This window comes from Gopherus flavomarginatus, chromosome 10 (genome assembly GCF_025201925.1).
Source record: "Gopherus flavomarginatus isolate rGopFla2 chromosome 10, rGopFla2.mat.asm, whole genome shotgun sequence".
Lineage (NCBI taxonomy): Eukaryota > Metazoa > Chordata > Testudines > Testudinidae > Gopherus > Gopherus flavomarginatus.
Window position 1 is genome coordinate 49,769,206 of NC_066626.1, and position 17,059 is coordinate 49,786,264.

Consider the following 17,059-nt stretch of genomic DNA (forward strand, 5'->3'; position numbering starts at 1 on the left):
CTGAGATACTGACTCGATTTTTTGTACTCCTATTATTTAGTACCTAGTGATTTTCAGCTGAATTGGTTGGCCATGAAATTAATACTGGTGGCGTGCATATTTTTGATTTTTGTTTTAATATTTTAAGTGACATTACAAGTTCTGCTAATACTGTATTGCTAAACTACCATAATGTAGAAAATTTACTTTCAGGTTCTTTTAATCTCTTCCCACCTTGTCCTTCTCTCTTTCTTTAGTCCTAGTTGTCTGCTAGTGCTTATGTGTAGCAAATACTGAGAGCTACGGAGATGATGCACAAAAGCAATTACCATCTGAGCCAGTTCAAGAATAATGAAATTGTCTTCCATCCCTCCCTGGGCTGATGAGTTAAATGGCAACAGATAAGGTACAGTGAATATTCATAATATTGTTGACAGCGATTGATTAAGTTTAAATGAGCCCCAGATGGATCAAGAATGTGAATCTCCAAATATGATCTCACATATCTGTAGTAGTGGGGAAGTCTCAACACTGGGGGAAGGGCTATGCATAAACAAAGGACCCAACTCCTCTTTCAAGAAGGTGAAGGTGCCACAAAATGTCACAGCTATGACATTAGTTGGATTGTGGGCCCAAACCATCCAGTTTGTTTTAGGCCTTCACTTGTAAAAAAAAAAAAAATAGGATGGATATCCAATAATTGTTTGTATTTACTATTGTACCTTTGATAAAGCAAACATTGTCTTAATAGCAAAAGATTCCAGATTGACCCACCAGACAGTCCACAAGGCCAATAGCCAGCCAATCATTTGTGGTTCAGAGGAAGATTAGCAAAAGAAAAAAGTAGACAGTTATGTAATTTAATGTTGTGCTATTTGTGGACAGGTGCAGTATTAGTGAATTGAGCACAAGGCTGGCATTAATGAGATGCCACACCTGAGTTCTCCTCCCAACTTTGGTGTTGACTCATGTGACCTTAGCTAACTCAATCACTTTCTCTGTCTTAGTCACTCCATCTGTAAAATCAGGATAAGGATATTTACCCACCAGTGTGACAGGTTTCAGAGTGGTATATATCACATTGGTATGAGATCATGTGCCAGCAATGCCCCTCTGCCATGTACATTGGCCAAACCAGACAGTCTACGCAAAAGAATAAATGGACACAAATCTGACATCAAGAATTATAACATTCAAAAAGCCGGAGAACACTTCAGTTTCCCTGGACACTCAATAACAGACTTAAAAGTGGCAATTCTTCAACAAAAAAACTTCAGAAACAGACTACAACGAGAAACTGCAGAACTGGAATTAATTTGCAAACTGGACACCATCAAATTAAGCCTGAATAAAGACTGGGAGTGGATGGGTCACTACAAAAACTAATTTCCCCCTGCTGATACTCACACCTTCTTGTCAACTGTTTGAAATGGACCACCTTGATTACATTGGCCTCATTACCACTACAAAAGTGATTTCCGCCCCTTGTCAACTGTTGAGAATAGCCCACTTCCACCTTAATTGAATTGGCTCATTAGCACTGACCCCACCACTTGGTAAAACAACTCCCATCTTTTCATATGCTGTGTGTTTATACCTCCCTACTGTATTTTCCACTCCATGCATCTCATGAAGTGGGTTTTAGCCCACGAAAGCTTATGCCCAAATAAATTTGTTAGTCTCTAAGGTGCCACAAGGACGCCTCATTGTTTCCACCAATATGAAGCATTCTGGGATCAATGGCTGAAAAGTGCTATGTGAGTCAAAAGAGTTATTTATCTGTTAACAGTGGGGAAATCCTTCCTGACCCCCTTCAGCAACAGTTTGAAGTATCCTATTTTATACTTCATCATTATAGTGCTTCTCAGGATATGGGAGAAGACCATTATCTGGAAAATTTGAATGCAGAACTGCGTTTTCTAAGTTTTATTTTAAAACCAAATTTGGAATAGTGTTAATTCTAAAACCAATCTATGCTAACACCACTGTAATGAACGACTACCAATTTCAGCATAAAAAAGATGCACAAAACAACTGTTCTTTTCACTGATGTTGTGGGTAAAAAAAGTGGCAGAGTACTGCCAACCAAAAACTTGTTAATGCTTGAATATGTGTTAATAAGAGTCTTCTGAAACTGTGGCATAATGTATAAAAAGAAACTAGAGTAAGACATCTCTTCTATTTAAATCAATGTCAGACACTAAATTTGTGTTTCCTCTGTGCTTCTCTTTTGTGTCCAATGTTTGGGTTTAGGCATGTTTTGTCAGATGACTGAGTCTCTGCTCACGCTTTGGTTTTTGAAGCCAAGCAAGACTCTTGGCTTCACTCTAGCTTGTTCTCACCTTACAGTGTTCTGTCATGCCTTGTCTTACAGAGTGCCTGACCATAAAAGTATTTAGGCGTAAAGGTTAAAGATAAGTGCTTGGTTTGTAGTTATGATTGGAGTTAGGGTTTCACTTACAGCTTGGGTTACTGGTAATGCTTGTGTTTGTTTTAAGGTTAAGATTAAAAGTATTGTCAATGTTTGTGCCTGAGTTAAGGTGGGTTAGGGTTAGTATGTGGTAAAGATAATTCTGACACATTTTTAGCACTTTCTATTTTAAGAGCTGTATAAATGTTAAAAACCAAGTATTCGATGTGCACACGCTGGATAGCACTGTAAAATGCACATGAACATGAAGTGTGGAATGTATAGAGTGAAATGTCGCCATTGCAGAGTAAATGTATCATGACTGATGCTCTTGAATTGTGCACATCAGTTACAGATTTAATGTACACAGATTACAATTACTGGGCTTTGTAGACAGGGCTAGTGTATGTGTAGTCAAGCCCTGATCCCTATGTGTATTCCACATGTGATATGCATGTGCACCGTATGCCTGTGATAGATTTCTAGCAACTAATGTTCATTGGTCTGCGCAGTTGCCACCTTTGTGTTCCAAACCTAGGGTATTACTCGGGCAGTGTGGACCAACGCCTCTCCAGTTCCTTCTTATGGCCACCATAGCCTTAGTCAGAATCATGTGTGTTCACAGATTTCTCCGTGTTTCTTCTTCGGAACCTTTTAAGATATTATGCCTAGTTTTTAGTATTGTTAGAGTTTTGGGAGAAACTAATCTCAGAGTCCTGGGATTTAAGAACTATATCTCCTGCCTCTGCTCCTTCTCCTTGAGTGATGAACACCAGCATTGGCGGCTCTAGACATTTCGCCGCCCCAAGCAGGGGGGCATGCCGCGGGGGCGCTCTGCCAGTCGCCGAGCCGGAGCCACCTGCCGCCTTCCCGGCGACCGGCAGAGCGCCCCCCGCGGCATGCTGCCCCAAGCACGCGCTTGGCATGCTGGGGCCTGGAGCCACCCCTGGTCTGGGAGAAGCTCATCTCTCTGCTAAGTGAAGCTTCTCCCGCTCCTTGCCCCCAGGAAACTTCAAGGCACTAAAGGTCAATATGACTGGAAAGCACTTTATGGAGAAGTCCATAAGACCTCAGTTAGATTCTGGTCAGGGAGACGCTCATGTATATCAGCTTCAACCGACGAGCAGTGCCCTTTGAGGATGAGCTCAGGAGCGGAAGCGAGAGCTGCTAAGCCCAAAGAGTCATCAACTAGGGCTTCTCATGAGAGTAAGGGACACTCTCACAAGCACAAGGAGAGTGACCCTGCGAGGCCTGCGTCTAAAGTGATATGTATCCTCATGCACAGGTCCTAAGGGCTTAGACCTATATAAAACCTCCAAACACGAGGGTAAAGCACAAAGGAGAAAGGATCTGCTGGTTCTGACAATGGCTCCGGTTCATAAGCTTACTGATCAGCACCCACCAACACCATCAAAGAGTATATCTACACTGCAAGAAAACACCTACGGCTGGCTTGTGTCAGCTGACTCGGGCTCATAGGGCTCAGGCTGCAGAGCTATACAATTGCAGTGTAGACATTCAAGATCAGGCTGGAGCCCAGGATCTGGGGTTCCACAAGGGGAAAGGGTCCCAGAGCCTGGGCTCCAATCCAAGCCCAAATATCTACACTGCCATTTGATAGATCTATAGCTCAAGCCCTGTGAGCCAAAGTCAACTGACACAGGCCAGCCATTGGTGTTTTATTCCACTGTATACATACCTTAAGAGTTCCCAGTTAGACTGTCAGTAGCAACCCATCCCCAACTCACTATCCACCATGACCATGGACCCACTGGATCCATCAGGCCCAACTACCAGAACATCATATACTACAGGGCAAACCAAAACCTACATGTCTTTGGAGAACAACATCCTTCCCTACCCTCAATCTCTTCTTCTTTCAGGTCCAACCTTTATGAGAGACATTCTGACACCGGAAGAGGAATCAGCCTTCAGGAGACAGGGATGCTCTTCTCTCCTGTGTGTAGGCAAGAGTTTTCACCCATCAGTACTTTACCACTCTACAGGTTGAACGGGAGCCCGTTTTCTTTTCTGATGAAAATCCAGATGAATCATCATCCCCAAGTAGAAGGTGAGTTAAGACAGAGACTCAAGGAGATCTGGGATCTGTCATTCACCCAGATACAACTATTCAAGGAACCAATGGTACCCTATGCCAAGGGGTCCCTCAACCAGTCAACTCTTCATATTGGCCCTGTTGGGGTCCATGGAATCCCTATGCTAGACACCTCTGATCCTTTCATGAATCCCACTGACCCTCTCCTACATTACATCAATCAGCTCTGTTGGAGCATGAGGGAGAGAAAATCAAATTTGATCCACAGGTACCACAGATGTTTCATCTTCCTCTCCAGATGAGGCAATTGTTCCATCTTCCCCATCTCCGCCTGATGACCCCAGGCAATATCAAGAGCTCCTGCAGGGAGCAGCAAATGATCTCTAAATTCCATTTGAGGAGGTCCAAGATACTCAGCATCAAGGGTGTGGTGAAAGGGACTCTTGTTTCAGGTTCATCTACCAGGAGAGAGAAGCCATGACCTTGAAGGGAATTGTTACTCTGGTGTTTATGTGGTCTCCATCTGGTGAGTAAACAGACCAATGCTAGGCCTGTAGGTGAAGTTAATTTAGGCACCGGTTACTCCTGCTGGATCAGACATGGCAGAGATGTAGAGTGGGAAGTCATCAGCATTACAGAATGCTCTGCAGCCCTTGTCTCCTCACTAACCCTCCGAGTGGCCTCCTATTCATACTGAACAAAAAAGCTGACAATATCAACCTCTGGCCACTAGAGAGATCCCTTGAGGTAGTGGAAAAGTATTCTCAGAAAGATAAGAATGGAACCTTCTTGAGCAGCTCCAGCCACATATACTAGTGTTCACAAACAACTCAACAATGTCTTGTGCTCAATGGTGTCAAAGGCTGCTGACAGGTCTGAAAGAGTCAGCATGGGCACTTTAATCGTCATCCAGTGCTAGGAGGAGGTCAGCAATTAACTCAGAAAGTGCAGTTTTAATCCCATCCAAGCCTATAATGAGACTGACTGGAAATCTGAGGCATGAAGATACAGCCACCATTACCTTGTCACAGCCATCTCACTGGGAAGTTAGCCAGATTTGTCAACATCAAGAGTTGGTTTCTTGACCATGGGTCTCACAGTAGCTTCTTTAAGGGAGGCAAGAATGCTGCCCCTCTCTGATAGGGAAACACTAGCAATCTCAACCAGCAGTGGAGCCTGTACTTCCCTCTGGCCTTCACCATCTAGGAAAGCCAGGCTCCAATGTGCAAGTTGTGGAATGAAGCTGCCTCAGCACCTCTATGACCTCAGCAACTAATATTGACTGTGACACAGAGAAAGACATAATGTTTGTCCTACGTCAGTGGCTCTCAAACTTTTTTTACTGGTGACCCCTTTCACATAGTAAGTCTCTGAGTGCGACCCTCCGCATACATTAAAAACACGTTTAAAATCTATTTAACACCATTATAAATGCTGAAGGCAAAGCAAGGTTTGGGGTGGAGATTGACAGCCCGCGACCCCCCCCATATAATAATCTTGTGACCCCCTGAGAGGTCCCAACCCCCAGTTTGAGAACCCCTGTCTTATGTGGTTTTGTTTCTGCAGCAGCAGATATCTCAGTCTGAATCTCAGCAATTTTATCTGCAAAGTAATATGGCAACTCTTCACAATGAGAACAACTAAAATCAGCAATTATGTAGAAATTGCAAGGATTCACAACTGGCTGTCAACAGTTCACTGTGCAAGTTTTTGCAGACATTCTGGTGGAAGTGAAGAAACCTTCCTAGCTTCCCACATATCATATGATTTTACGAACTCTATATGCTGGAATCAGTCAGAGACAACAAGAGACTTCCTCAACCGATGCGCCAACTTTCTACCATGTCATGCATCTGTTGCAGTACAAGAATGCAGAGAAATACTTGCCAGAAAATCCCCCAGCTTCAAAGGGAGAAAGAAAAATATGTTCAAGATCAAAAATTTCTATGAATGGAACATGCTACTGAGCTGGCCTACAAGGCTACTACCTTCTCTACATTTAAATCCCCTCGTTAAGACCCTTTTCTATAAAGCCTACAAGAAACTAGCTAACTAAGACATTTATTTTATGCCATTAAAAAAAGCTTCACTGCACCATGCTGAACATTAGCCCTCAGTGAACTACCTCATTATGAGCCTGATCCGTATAAGCAGAAAATGGACACCCATGTCAAAGGAGCTTGATCAGAACCTATTTTAGTGATATTACCCCTTTCCTTTTTTTAACATTCTTCAGAACAGTGACGATTCACCTTATTCTCCCCTCACTTATGCCAATGTAAATAAGAATCAGCAGTCTGAGCCAGATACTATGTAAAACAAAAGCCCTGAAGTTTGTCCTAAGGAATTCTGTAAAAATTGTAAAAGAAATATCAGAAATCTGTAAAAAATCTAGTTGAAAAATTAGATCTTTTACCTCTCAGTTACTTTGCTGAAGTTATGCAACACAATGATTTCGTAATGCCTTCAAAGACTGTGCTGTTGCTCCTGGAATGGGAAGTCTAAACAACAACAAACCTATTTTCCTTTTTTATTAAAAAACTCTAAATACTCTTTAACATTTACAAATAATTCTTACGCATACAATGTTTGGTTACAAAATAAGCCAACAAATTGAATAAGAATCTAGAAGAAGATCATATTTAGAGATTAAAGATCTTTGGTGTCATCTCTTTTAACTTCTAACCAGCTGCTGGCTGTGTCTCACTTACCCCTGAATGCCACCAAAACTGGTTATATGGTCACCAACAGGGGCGGGTCAGCCAAACCCATGAATTCCTCCAAAGACATTCATTTGGCATTCAGTCATAGTTAAGATGAAAGTTGCTATTATCACATTTTTGTACCCTTATTTATCATACTAATTTCTGCAATAATAAAAAACAGTATTGACTCCAAGCCAGACAAGTGCAAACTTAATCATGTTTTGGAAAGTTTTGTGTAAAAATGTTTGCAGTGTTACTCAGACCAAACTTCTCTATATGTGAAATAACAATAAAATGACTTTTAGTATTTCAGGTAAGTGATAAAATATGAATCTCTGCATGTTTTCATTGCAAATATGTTTTCACTCAGCAGAGATTCTTTTTTATTAGAAACAAAATCAGAAAAAGGATCATTTTCATGTTTGTAACAAAAGTTGGAAATGCTATTTTCGAGGAATGCATTTAATTTTGCATGAATATTTCAAATGCATCCAAATTTATCATTTTGCAGAATGTACATGTCCCAACAATGCCAAAAAATACACACAGCCAAACAGCCATAAAAAGAAATTCATTTGTATTAAATTTGATAATCCAACCATGCTTCTAAAGAATCCCCCCAAGTTGTGCTTCAGAACTCCACTTTCATTTTGCATTTTTAGTGAGAATGGCAGATGCTTTATAAAATACAGTTATGGATGATTTCTGACAGATTGAAGATCTGGACAACTCCCTAACATTTTACAGGCAGTAGACAGAACCTCTCTTTGCTCATAACTTCAGCAAAAGACAAACTAAACTAAGGGCTCCACCTTTGGAGATAGCCATTACATGGAAACCAGCTATTATCCAATTATAACTAATAAGTCTGCATTTATTGTCAGATTGCTTGATTCTGAACAGTTCCTCTGGTCCAGAGGAGATGCTCGCTGTTATTTGGTTTTTGTTTTTCAGTTCTTGTTACTTTCATCAAAAATTTTACCATCTGAGTCTTTATTCCAAACTCATAGCTTACTGCAGTGTAAGCACTTTTGACCTATAATACCCTTTCTTCTCACACCTCTGCCATGCAGATTACACCCATCTATATCTACATTCCAGTTATGAGAATTATCCTAGCAGGTTTTAATTACAGTTTGCCCATTAGATCAAAATCTCTAAAATTTAGAAGTGTTTCTGGTTGTTCTTGTTTGTTTCTCAATACTCCTTGTATGTATATAGACACATTAGTATGCTCATACTCTGCATTTTGTTTCAGAACAACTCCATTGTCAGTCTTTTTTTGCCGGAGGCACATGCCAGATCATGTGAGTTAACCAAAAACTCTCCTCCTCCAGAAACCTAGTTCAAAGCTCACCTAACTAGCCCTGTCCATTTTGAATCCAGAAGATTGGCACTCCCATGTCCTTAATTGCATAAAATCTTGTCTCATGGCAGATGTAATTCCAGAGCTTCAGAAATCCAAAATCCTCTCCCCATCACTGTTGAGTGAGCTGGAGGCTTCCATTATCAGTCTTCCTTCTTCACTTGTGCTTGTCAACAGGGGGGGAAAGATGCTCAGATGCTTTTCCAGACCTCTGAGGTCATTCTCTGTTACCTAAAAACTTCTTTTACATGTGCCAGGTGTCCCCATATGAATTATGATCAGTAAGAGTTGCCCAACATTTTACAGAAATCTGGAACCCTTACTGTGATATTTTTGTCATGGCTCTCAGGAGCCAGCATCTTTTCTTTGTTTGGCTACAGGTTCCAGGTTTGATTTTCATTTCTACTAAGGCCCTTTTACACTGCTCTGGCAGTTTAAAGGTGCCATAAAGGTGGGTATTTTCCACCCATTGTAATGCCAGAGTTGTATAAAATGTCTGTAGTGTAAATGAATAATGGGCCCATTATGTTCCTCATTATAGAGTCACCAAACAAGATAATTTGCCCCTCTTTCCAGTGGCTCCATTTCAGTGCTCATGCCTACCATTCACTGTTTGGAGTGCTGACCTCATCTGGGCCTCTTCTGTCAGAAGCAAATATCAGTTTTAAATATGTGCTTCCCTTCTGTTTTTCCTAGTTTTTAGTCTTCCTTGTGGTTGCATTCCTCCATCTGCTTTCAATTTCCACCTCTGTCTTACCCAGGGCACCCCACCTTCCCTGTGTCTCCTATTTTTTTATTTAAATTTTGTGTTTATATTCCATGAAAACAAAACAAGATTCTGTACTTCCTTTTTTGTATTATCAGCTATAATAGCTTTCTACATATCTCTCCTGGTGATCATTCCTTCTATCCAAATTGGCATCCTGGCTTTTTCTTGGTGGCTTAATTACTGTCCTTGCCCACACAATCTTTACCTTCAGAATAGAAATGAGCTTGCACTTCATAAATAGTCATTATTCATTTTAAATTGTTTTTGAAACTTTTACAATATACAAACATCAAAGGGCATAAAACTTGGGTATATAAATTAATATACATTGTGCTTTTGTATGTTATAATAACAAGTGCGTCTTTTAGCAACTTTCATCATCAAAATGCTTGTTCCCATGTTTATACACTGAGCAACAAAGCAGTTTACCCGAGCAACAACAGGTGTGAGTTCTTTAACTATTTTTTTTCCTGACTCTATAACTGTCTGTCCCCAGTCTGGGTGTGTGTGGGGGGGGAAGACAGAAAATGTGTTTTAGCTGGCAACTGAAATCTGCAGGCAGCATGTCTATTGCGTTATATCAAGATTTCAACATATTAAGTATAAAAAAAAAGTCATTGCTGAGACATAATAAACTGTACAAACATTCATCTTTAGTACTCCTAAAATGTTCTTTTACCTTGAGACATGAAGGAGCAAGGCCTGTGATACCAATGATTTTGTCCCTGGTGTGATGTCTGTAGACAGCTATATGAAAAGAGACCACCAGCTGGAATTGTATTTTAGGGGAGCCAAACATGATTCTTTGCACAGTTTAGATTTCAGCAGATTTTAACTTACTTAATATACATCATTGTTAGTGTAAGTGCAGTAAATATGCACCACATTGCACTTGCTACAAACTTAAAACTATGTTCCCCCTCCTCACCCAGACTGGAGACAGACCGTTATAAAGTTGGAGGAAAACAGTTAAAGAACTCACACTCATGGGTACAGGTGTCTGTGCTAGTGATTGTTGTTATGATATTGTATGAAGGGAGAGACATCACATAATGTCTGAATATATTTTTAATTTTAGTTTTAATCTCCTACTTGTGTATCAGAATTTCCATTGAGAACTGTGCTCTCCCTCACTCTGGGTTAACTGTTTATTTACAGCTCTAGTGTTCCAGAAAATGTATATTTTGTTCTAAAAGAGCAGTCTTAATTTTGAGGCAACTTACAGAGAACCCTCTTCCCCCTGTTTGAAACATTTTTTTTTTAAATCATCTCTGGAAACACCTGCTTCCTGACTCAGGGCTCATTGCTGAGTTCCAGGAAGAACATAATTTTTGCTCCCTTATACAGTTTTGTTTGTATCCCTCCTTTCTGACAGTTACACCTGACAGCATTATATTCAGCCTACCTACATTCTCAGATAGGTGTCCAGATTTTAAAGTGACTGGATATGTTAGAAATATGTAACATTGTAAATGAGGTTGATTTAGATTACTGATCAATGATATGTCAAATAGCTCAGCTCAGTTGGTATTTATTAGTCAAAAACAGATCAGCACAAACAGAGAAGCAAATACATACCAGTCCCTGGGAAATGGCTCTGCAGCTCGAATCTGTTCCAAAAATGTGAACTCATTTTGATCTGTGTTTATATCTTATCCACTTACATCAAACAGAAAATACCCTAATTATCACAGACCTTTCTTCTGTTTCTTCTCTAGTTTGTACCACCTGTTTTTCAGGGTACAGAGAGACACCTACCCCAAATATTTCTAGGGCAAGCACCAATTATCCTGGCATCTTATCTTGCCCAAATATTCCTGATATTTCTGCCCAACACAATAATTATGAGTTGGCAAACCTTAACAAAACACACATCTCATTTCTGACAGTTCCTGCATGTACAAGAAATTGAGGTTATAAATTTTTTTCTGGCTAATACAATTCTACTGTAAAGCTTAGCATACCTAATAAGGTATACTACAAGTTTGGTTCATAGTTATATAGCTTAGCATAAACCTTCTAAAATATATGGTATTGGCTAACAAAATAGATTCAGTGTTGCACCTTCCACCGTGATGGAAATCTGACTTACCCCCCTTGAATAGTTTTGTCTTCTAAATTTAATTATAATAGATTCCCCCAATATTTTTTTCTGCAAATTTTGAGTGAGGGAATTTGTTTCCTAGCTGGGGCCCTGCCTATATAGATATCTCTGGATCACCATATACACAGTATATCTCTTCATAAACAGATTATATTTTATTTCACATGCCTTTTTGGGAAGGCTTTGGGATTTTTTTTCCCCTTCAAGTCTTATTTTTTCGTATCTGTGACTCACTTATCCCATATGCTCATGTTCTTAGCTGCAGTTGTTTCAAATCCGAGAGGCCATAGACACCTGAATTTTATAATCTGACAGTTAACTCCCCTACCAGTTCCTTCACAGAATGACCTTTCTCCTCCTCCTCATCTGTGGGAAGAAGGCATCTGTTTATTCCTGTGGATTATGTCTAGCACACTTTGTGTTCTTCTTTATGTTTTGATATGGCTCTTTGGCAACTAGCTTTCCACTACAATCCAAAGGAATACCACTCATCTCCCCAACCTGCACTTGGTAAAACCTTTTAGAGCCAACTTTTGATGGTCTTGCTCCTGTGAGTAATGGCTCTGAAGTAATTTGTTTTGGATGGAGCAGCAGCAAAATGCTATCACTCAAGTGGAGTTAAATGATTTTTTTAAACTCTCGTATGTTAATAACGTACATAGATTATATAGCACAAATCCAGCCCCTCCTCAACAAACACAGAGGGCCTTGTTGAAGTTCTGTTGCAGAAAGGATGAGGGAAGAATTTGAAATCTTCACATGGGGATTCCACACCTCTGCATGTGCACAGAGGTCTTCTCTGTGTACACTCCTTGTACACTGGCTGTCCTCCTCTGTAGGGGGAGTGCACCAGCAGCAGAGGCTATTACAGCCCTCAGGATGTAACAGTACCACAGAACAGTTTCACTGTCATGCTGCAGCCTCAGGAGAGAGTGCCTCAATTGAGAAACCCATTCTTAGGACTGTATGTTGGGTCAAGAATTTTCCCCACAGATTAAAAAAATAAAATTAAATGAAAAGGCTTTCTGTGTGTTTGATAGTGTCATGTTGCTGCTTATTAGATTGTGAAGCAAAGCCATGTTGATGTCAAAGGCTGTAATTTCCCTTATTGAACTGAAGTAATTCAGTCAAGAAACACCAGCGAGCTACAAAGGCAGCTCAGGCTGAACTCAGAAAGCCTTAAAACTGTACTAAGGAGCTGAGGCCTGATCCAGCTTCTAGTGAAGTCAATAATGAAACTCTCCCCCTTGAGCTTCTTTCTTCCATCATTTCTCCTTATCCTACCTACTCCTCCATAGTCTTCACTCCTCACCTCACTACATTCTCACCCTCGGCTTCTTCTTCCCTCTCCCATTTTCTCCCTTGGTCTTCTTTCCTCCTGAAGGTTTTTGTTTTTCTTTTCTGAGAACAGACATGATCTATTTGGCATGTTGCAGTACCATAGGACATATATATCCCTACGTTTTTCTTTCCCTTTTTAACATTATTGTCTTAAGCATGCCTCTCTGTAGTGCCTCTTCACTGAGACCCAAATTTGCCCCCATCCCATAAAGATCTTGTATATCTCTTTAATTATTACCAACCATGCCCCAGATACTCAGCCTGTGTAAATTAGAATAGTTCCAGTGACATCAATGGGGCTAAACAGATTTACACAGTGGAAAACCTGGCCCATCATTATTATGTATTATTTGTTAATCACCTTGAGGGGCCGGGCTGTATACAAGACCCAGTATTAGACCAATCCTTACTCCAAATATTTACGTTATAAACATAGGCTGCCACCAAAGCTCTGGATTAGAACATCAGCAGGAAATTCCAGAGCTAGCTCTGGTTCAGGCTCTGAACTTGGTATTATAAGAGCATCAATAATGCTGAATCAAACACTATTGGTTGCCAGCTCCTGTGAGTTTTGTTGCAAATGACATTTAGGGCTGGTGCTAGTCCCCATCTCCAATCCTTCGGCAAGTTCAGAGGTGGCAGAACCCCCTCTGATTGGCTGCCTGCCCCACTTACCCACCACCCGGGGAAGAGCAATCAATCAATCAATCAGAGCTGCTATAGGAAGAGTTTACTCTCTCTGTCTCTCTTAGCAACACCAAGCCATTCTCACAAGACCTTAGAAGCTCCCTCCTCCCCCTTCCTTCTTGTGAACAGCTGGACAGGCCTCTGCCCCTCCCGCTCCCTCCTGGGCCTGGGAAAGGGCAGAGAGGGTGAAGTAGGGTTGCCAATCCTACAGTATTGCCTTGGAGTCTCCAGAATGAAAGATTATTATCTTTAATTTAGGAGTGTCATGTGATGGAACCTCAAAGAATATGTCCAACCAAACTTGGCATCCCTAAAAGAGCAGGTGAAGATGCACTTCAAGCCCAGAAAAGGGTTAAATTGACTGATGTGTGGGCTGGAGCTGAATTGATGGGGGCTGAGGGGTTGTGACTATTGGGCAGGCTGCAGCTGAAGTGATGAGGGCTGAGAGGAGGTGACTACTGAGGGGCTGGAGCTGAACTGATGGGGAGGTGACGTGGAGGGCTGCAGCTGAAATGATGGGGGGTAGAAATAAATCCTGTGCTTGTAAAGCTTCTCCCACTGTTCCTTTTATGTGTGTCTCAGTGAGGCCCTTCGTCCCCTTTGCACCCCCACCAGGTGCCTGAGTGCCCTGAGAGATGTGATCTTGAGTAAGGTCTGCGGTGAAAGTAGCAGCGTAACCTCCTAGGACCGGCTTTCGCCCGGCAACAACTTACCCGCCCAGCCTGGAGTGAAGGAGAACACTCTGATTGGCCCCAGCCTCCTCCAATGGGTCGCAGCGAGTGCCCGTGGGACTGGGGAGTGTCACTGAGCTGGGGAGCTCTCGGGGGTCGGAGCAGCTGGCTGTCGTGCTCCGCGCTCGCCCCGTTAGAGGATGAGGAGGGGGCCCGGGCGCTCGCTGGCCACATGCTGGGTGGCTCTGCTCGCAACCTGCTGCTTTGCGTGCGGGGCATCCGCAGGTAACGCACAGCGGGACTTTGACTTTTACCTGCTTCCAGGCACGCACCCGGCCCAAGTCCCTGGAGCAGCGGGGCCACAGCCCCGGGGAACCTGAGCCCAGCCCAGACAGCTGGGCACCGGGGAAGACTCGGGACCTGGGGGAGGGAAGAGTCTCTGCAGGGGGCTGCGCTGTCCCGTCTGCGCTTTGGTGGCGCATTTAGTTGCAACTTCAGGACACTTGGGGGAGCGGGCAGACAAACGCATGTAACTAGCTGGGAGGAGCGGGCGTCTGTGGCGAGGGGCAGGGTCTCCTAGTGGGAAGGGATGTGCGCCCCATGGAGCGGGGAAGGGACCGTCCCAAGGACAGGCGAGAGGACCCCACCGTAGGAGTGATCACGAAGGCGGCGGGGCAGGGCTCAGTTTAAACGCTAATTCACTTTTACTTAAATTCCCGTCACATTTGCGGCGAGTCCCCTCCGCCTCCTCTACCGTGTAATCGTCCCCTTTGCGTCTCCAGAATTAACACAGCCCCAGACGGGCCATGTCTTGGCCTCAGTACCTGGAACCGAAACACCCAGGGAATCCTAGCTCCGAGAGATGAGAGTTCGGGTCCGCAGTATGAGGAAGTGGCGCAGCCCTGTGCAGCCGGGGAATTTCAGCTTGTTCGTTTGTGTTTGTTCACTGCTAGACGAGGCAAAGGAAACTCTCCCGCTAGGGCCAAGGAAATGGAAGAAGTTTAGTTTCGATATAATCTGACAAGGGCAAACCAATGTGTTAAAAGCAGGCGAGGCAAGTAGGGTAGGAAGCAAAGTCCAAAGAATTGCAGCTTGCTTAATTCCTAGTCTGTTTCACTCCGGAGGTGACCCTGCTGCTAGAAAAGTGCTGGTGCTGATGTGTTTAGGATTGGGGCACTAGGGAGTTCTTCCAGTGTGTAGTCCCACTCTCAGGTGCTGGACAAATTCTTCTGGTAGTCAGGGTGGATCCTAAGCAGATCAGCTGCTGATTTGTTCATCCAAATGGGGATATTTTAGAATATTAAATATTTGGTGGGACAGATTAGCTCTCCAGGGGCTCTAAAATTTAAAATAGTCTAAGGCTGATTTCTCAGGATCTGATTACCAGTTTTATTCATACACAGGTTGGTTGAACACTTGACAGTTGTTACAATTTGATGAATGTTGTCATCTGATGTTCATAAAAAGGACTTTGAATTCATTTGTAACTCTGCTGAAAAAAGGTCCACGTCACCAAAGCCATTCTAGGTATTCCTGTTGGCAGACTCAGAAGAGAAGCCAGAGATTGAATAGAGAAGGTCCCTGTAGACGGAGAGCAGAGGCATGTTGGTTAAAGTAGTGTGGGAAGCTTTTCTAAATTCACTTACAAAAGAATTTTTTTTTAAATCCACTATCCCTGCCTGTACCCTGTACTATCCAAATGGCTTGGAAAAATCACATTGCCTTCCAGCTTGGGAAAACTTGCCATAGCTGCAGGACAAAGGATGCTGCTTTTCACATGCCCAAGAGACAACCAAAATCCACAATAGATCTTTTTCTCTTTCCTTATCTCATCAGGTACTACTAAGGTGCCTATCAGAACAGTATCTAAAGTGCTGATTACGTCTCCGTTGTAATTCCCAATCTCTGCAGATGTTCCAAAATAGTCAGATCCTGAGAAGAGAAGTGGATACAACTCAAGTGGATACATAAGCTATGATTCCGTGGTGTTTCTCTGTTCTGCACTTCTAGTGGAAGTACAGTCTTGAATCTTACCATTTAAGAATCACAGCTATGTAGGGCTGGAAGGGACCCTAAGCAGATACAGCCAGGCCAAACCTGAGTGGACCTGTCACACTAGCCAGGCCACAATACCTGGAGTAGGAAACCGAGCCCAACCAGCCCTGTGGAACAGGATCTACTGCTGTGGGGTGTGTGTGGGGCAGACTTGCACCCCTCCTCCTCCCCCAAGCCTCTCACACCCCCAGGAGTAGGACCCATCCCACTTTACCACTGGAAATGGGGGAGGTACGTACTCCTCTGCCAGCATAGTTGCGACCGCACGGGGGGTTTTGCTGCCAGAGCTGTATCAGCTGGGGTGTTTGAATTTTTTCACACTCCTAGTTGACATAGCATATGTGAACATAACTTTATTGCATAGGCCTTGCCTACAGGACAGTTTTACCATAATACTGATATAGTTAAACTGGTATAACTCTGTGGACACTCTTATTCAGATATAAGAATTGTTTGTTTGTTTTTTTCAGTTTTAGCCTCAAATCCTTCCCAGCTGACATAAGATGTATTGAAAAAGGGCCAGTCAGTATCCACATGGGAAGTTATACTAGTGTAACGATATCCTTTTAAATCCACGTCTTCGGTTATACCTGAAAAACTTTCCCATATAGACAAAAATCTAAGTCACTCTTGAAGGGACCTAGGCCCCTAATGCTTCTGAAAATGTTACCTTAGTCCTAAGGCCGGTAAGTGTTAGGTAATTATTTTAAGCCCTGGTTAATTGTATGGTTTTATGGTTGTATGCACATTTCCAAGGTGGGATAATTGTCCATTATTATATTATGGTCGCAACCAAGAACTCCAGTCTGGATGGGGGTTCCAATGAGCTGGACACCATACAAACACACATTCAGAGACAGTTCCTGCTGATTAGTAGATAAAGATGAGGATGATCATTATTTATTATTGCTTGTGT

The 17,059-nt window shown here is 42.5% G+C and overlaps 2 protein-coding genes across 2 annotated transcripts in view; both read left to right on the forward strand.

Moving 5' to 3' along the window:
• PLA2R1 (phospholipase A2 receptor 1) overlaps window positions 1-314 on the forward strand; it is an 83,541-nt gene extending 83,227 nt beyond the window's left edge. Inside the window, exon 32 of the transcript XR_007776470.1 lies at window positions 237-314. The gene's annotated coding sequence lies outside the window, so the exon portion shown is untranslated. The remainder of the gene's footprint in view (window positions 1-236) is intronic.
• A 13,920-nt stretch (window positions 315-14,234) lies between these two features.
• The window catches only part of LY75 (lymphocyte antigen 75), a 69,456-nt gene continuing 66,631 nt past the window's right edge, over window positions 14,235-17,059 (forward strand). The window contains exon 1 of the mRNA XM_050969168.1: window positions 14,235-14,373. Coding sequence (XP_050825125.1) covers window positions 14,289-14,373 — 85 coding nt within the window. The 5' untranslated portion in view covers window positions 14,235-14,288. The remainder of the gene's footprint in view (window positions 14,374-17,059) is intronic.